Source organism: Engraulis encrasicolus, chromosome 1 (genome assembly GCF_034702125.1).
Source record: "Engraulis encrasicolus isolate BLACKSEA-1 chromosome 1, IST_EnEncr_1.0, whole genome shotgun sequence".
NCBI classification, from domain to species: Eukaryota; Metazoa; Chordata; class Actinopteri; order Clupeiformes; family Engraulidae; genus Engraulis; species Engraulis encrasicolus.
The window spans coordinates 48,570,600-48,575,599 of NC_085857.1; the positions used below are offsets into that span (position 1 = coordinate 48,570,600).

General features: G+C 41.8%; 1 protein-coding gene across 1 annotated transcript in view; it reads right to left on the minus strand.

The window, feature by feature from the left end:
- The window catches only part of dennd1c (DENN domain containing 1C), a 37,478-nt gene that overhangs the window by 22,216 nt on the left and 10,262 nt on the right, over positions 1-5,000 (minus strand). Inside the window, exons 4-8 of the mRNA XM_063209859.1 lie at positions 4,869-4,912; positions 4,512-4,561; positions 1,992-2,111; positions 1,727-1,796; positions 1,503-1,583 (exon numbers count right to left, since the gene is read on the minus strand). Coding sequence (XP_063065929.1) covers positions 1,503-1,583; positions 1,727-1,796; positions 1,992-2,111; positions 4,512-4,561; positions 4,869-4,912 — 365 coding nt within the window. The remainder of the gene's footprint in view (positions 1-1,502; positions 1,584-1,726; positions 1,797-1,991; positions 2,112-4,511; positions 4,562-4,868; positions 4,913-5,000) is intronic.

A 5,000-nucleotide genomic window follows, 5' to 3' on the forward strand; every position in this document is an offset into this window, starting at 1 on the left:
CCAATCAGTAACGGAGCTCGCGGGTGAGTTCTACGTCACCACTCTCAACTGTTTGCTGATTGGCGAAACACTGAGAGAACCGAGCTCGAGGCTTTTGCCAGACGATGTGCGGAGCCAAAATCTTTGGGTGGAGTACAGAGGATGGCGTCGCGAGGCTAAGTAATGGCAACACGTTTGTGCACAAAAAAGTGCAGATGCACGCGTATCCAGCAGCAAGCATACCCCCAGCCTTAGTCACGTTTCAGATCAGAAGGGGTTAGTGCAGTTTGATGTACTGTCGTCTGGTCAGCAGCGGTTGTACCCATTTGGGGGCCCTAGGCAAAATTTAGACATGGGGCCCTTTTGAATTACTTTCGCTGGTGTTTACCAAGGTGGGGCTGACTGTTGGGGGTCCCCTACAAATTGCAAATTTGGTGGGGACCTAGACAACTGCCTGCCTAGCCTGCTTATTAGTAAAACCGCGTCTGAGTCTGGGCCTGGTCTGGGGTAAGTCCGGGTCTGGTCTCAAGTTCGTCCGGGCCCGGTCACAACTTAGTCCGTGTCCAGTATCAGACCTTTCTGATAAAAGTGTCGGCGGCTGGCATTAGGTGATAGTCTGGGCTTGGTTTTTGCAGTTATTGTTCTCCGGTATCAAAGAGGGTTAGAATTAGGATTGCCACCTCTGTCTGACATTTAACACAAATTAGATTTCGACATCCCAATCGACTCTTTGGATTGTAAGCACTGTACCCTTCATTCAAAGTGTCCAGGGAAAATTCATTATGCCCCAGGATAGACAATTTCAAACCAGGACAATCAGGTGGCAACACTAGTTAGAAGAGGCCTTGATCAGAGGGTTAATAGGCCTCTTATTGAGCCAACATTGACTTGGATTACATGGTGTGAGTCTAAGGTAGTTAAAGGTAGAGCTTTATGTAGAAAAACATTTTAGCAGTTTATTTCCAGAATTCATGCTGTTTATTTCATTTACAAATGTTTCCCTTTTCACAAAGATTTGCCATTACCATGCATGAAAAGGTGGATCTCCTCCATGTCCAGCATTTTGAATTTCCAGTAATGGACAAAACCTACTGTGCTTTGGTCATACTAGTGAATATTAGTTTACTACTTATTAAATATTCATAGAAAGATCAAATTTGGGAATAGGCACACCACAATCGCAATGAGCAGCATGGTTTCAGTACTTACTCTGGCCACAATCCTAAATACTCTACCTTTAAGGCTTAGTGTCCGGGCAGTTAGTTTGTCAAAACCATAGACATATATTGATGTACTAATATATGCCTATGAGCCACACGCCAGGAGTGTCCCTGGACTCACCCCTTCGGAGCCCTCTCTGTATATTATAGGATGGTTGTCCTGGTGACGAGGGGCCTCGGTTCTGATCTGTAGCTTATCTCCCTCAGAAAGGAACATGACACTCAGTACAAATGTGGGCGGTCAGCCAATGAGAAAGCACAGGACAAGCCCAGAGAACTCCCAGTCAGCCAATCCCGACTTACCAGTTGCAGAGTGACGGTCGAGCTGGCCAATGGCAGCGGGTGTTTGTAGAGGTTGGCCAGCAGCTCTCGCATCTCATTCATCTGTCAGGAAATATGATTTCCAGTTTTTAAAGATCAGGATATTTTAAATGCAGCACTAAAATGTAAATGTATCGTCAAATGTATTAAATAAATTTATTTTATAAGTCATTGCACTGATATCAAGTGTTATTTTGCACACTTACTTGTCCCTTTGTCAAGTAGTCAGCTAAGTTGTTTAGAAGTTTGTAGAACACCTCAAACCAGGGAAGATAACTGCAGAAAACAGAGACCAAGATGGTGACAGACACACACACACAAACACACACACACACACACACACACACGCACGCACGCACGCACGCACGCACGCACGCACGCACGCACGCACGCACGCACGCACGCACGCACACACACACACACACACACACACACACACACACACACACACACACACACACACAGACTGACCTGAGGATGCAGAGGCAGGTGCGTGAGCTGGACGTGAGTCTGCAGAATCCAAAGCGTTGACATCCCTCCAGATCAGTCAGGACAAAGGTGAAGTGCTGCACCGCCACCGTCTCCCTCACCCTGATCAATTAATCAGTTCATGAATTAATCAGTTAGCCAAACAACAAATCAATTAATTACATAAACATCCATAATATGATAATAATAATAATTGTTATTTATAATCATTTATAGTAATTATTACATAATCATCCATGGTGAAATGCTGCACCACCACTCTCCCTCACCCTGATCAATTCATCAGTGTAAATGAATAAATCACTCACAGCCAATTTACCAGTCAGCTAACCCTCACCCTGATCAATTACTCAATTAATCAATTAATCAATTAATCACTCATAGTCAATAACTCAATAGTGACAATCAGTCAGCGATCCAACAAATCAGTTAATTACATAAACATCCATGGTGAAATGCTGAAGTCCTACAGTCTCCCTCACCCTGATAAATTAGTACATTAATTAATTAATCAGTCAGTCAAATAATTACATAAACATCCATGGTGAAATGCTGAAATGCGTAATGAAGTGGTCTGCACAGTGGGCATGAGCTCCAAAATTGTACATTTCTTTTCGGAGTTCATGCCCAGTGTGCAGACCGCTTCATCACACTGTCTACTGTAATGATCGCCCTACAGGGATGACGTCACGGGCGCTCCCTCTCGAGCCTTTGCCTTCTCTCTGTACACTGTTTGCGGGATGGAAGTGTCGTTGGAATAGCCATACTGTTAAACACAACTTTGTGTATGTTTGTTTACTTTACGAACAGTCAGCGTTCGCTCTATGGAGTATGATAGTATCCTGCACGTAATAAATACAGAAGACAGTAACTTTACAACGTGTCCGGCTGAGTACCTGTAACTTTTCTGGGGAACAACGAAAGGATCCTTGGCCAGATCCTTTACACTACCAATTTGGCTGGCACCTGGATAATTGTTTTGTGGATGTGCACACCCCAACCTCCATGGTGAAATCCTGAATTGCCACAGTCTCTGTCACACTGATCAATTCATTAAGGAATCACTTACAATCAATTGACGGCCAACCAACAAATCAATTAACTAAACATCTCTACACAATAACATCAATCACCAATAGTGAATCAATAGAATTAGTGAACACAATAACATCAATCACCAATAGTGAATCAATAGAATTAATTTAAACATCCATCCAGATCAGTCAGGACAAAGATGAAATACTACACCACCACAGTCGCCCTCACTCTAATCTACCTAAACAATCAATGATTTACCAGTGACACCAATCAAATCAAAATCAAGTAGAATCGAAAATTAAAGGGGCACAATATAGGATGACGTTGTTTTGTGCAGTGCCAGTGGCATGCCTGTCTCAAAATCACAGTCTTGAAAAAAATGCTGTTTAAATAAACTCGCTGTTGGAATGTTTTTCATCAAGGAATGCCAGCAGTTGATACAAATCTGAATAAAGCGATTTTTCATATGAGAAGTGTTTCCCACGACACTTGTAGCAGACTGCTCTGTCAAATATTGCATTTGGGATTTTCTGACAGCGGACTGTGCAAGTGGTCGTGAGAGTCATTGTTTACTTACTGATGACTCAAATAAGCATCGGCTGACTTGGGACAGTGATTAATTTAACTTTTAATCCTACCTAGATCACCTTTAATCAAAAGATTCAGAACTCAATGTTTTCCTCCCTCCATATTAGTCAATACAAAAGTGAAATGCACTGCTACCATTCTCCTGATTCTAATTGAAATTCAATACATCCTCATCCTAATTACATAAAGAATCAATACATTATCAATGTATCAATAAAATAATAAATACTGAATCAAACGATAAGCTAATCAATTCGATCTTCCCTCCAGATCTGTCAACACGAGGGTAAGATGCACCACCCCCATCTCTATCAGTGAGCCAACCGATGAATCAGTTTATAAAAAATCCCTCAACGTTCAGTCACAATGAAGGTATAGTGCTGTGATTTCATAAATTAATCAGCCAATCAATCAATCAATCAATCAATCAATCAATCAATCAATCAATCAATCAATCAATCGTCCAAAACCCAGACATACCTCCAGATCCATCAACACAAGTGTGTTAAATGTTAGACTCTTTTTCCCTGATCAATCAATTAGTCACCAAACCAATCATTCAGTCAATTAACTAAATAGGCAATCAATCATCACAAAAGTTCTGAAACCTTTTGATCTGATAAATGAAAGGGAAATTGAAAAGGTGAAGTGCTGCACCGATCTCAATCAATCCATCAACCAATCAACCAATCAATCAATCAATCAATCAATCAATCAATCAATCAATCAATCAATCAATCAATCAATCAATCAATCAATCCATCAATTAATCCAAATCAACCACATTGTAATTAATGACTACATTAATCATTGAATGAATCAGCTCATGAATCCATCAACCAACCAATCAACAGTACGTATCTTGGCATGACTTACTTCTCGATGTCGTAGGGGAAACAGAAACGGGGCAGGGACAGCCGAGCCTCCTGAGTGGAGAGAGATGGATATGGTTAGTGTGTGTGTGTGTGTGTGTGCGTGTGTGTGCGTGTGTGTGTGTGTGTGTGTGTGTGTGTGTGTGTGTGTGTGTGTGTGTGTGTGTGTGTGTGTTAGAGAGAGAGAGAGAGAGAGAGAGAGAGAGAGAGAGAGAGAGAGAGAGAGAGAGAGAGAGAGAGAGAGAGAGAGAGAGAGAGAGAGAGAGTAGGTGTGAGAAAGAGTTAATGTCTATTTATGTTTATAAAAGAGATGCATTGTAGATATATATTTTTTGTGAGCTTAATGCAGCGTATTAGTTACCTCATCGCCAAAGTCATCAGGAAACTGGAACAGCAACCCTGGATCTATAAACACACACACACACACACACACACACACACACACACACACACACACACACACACACACACACACACACACACACACACACAC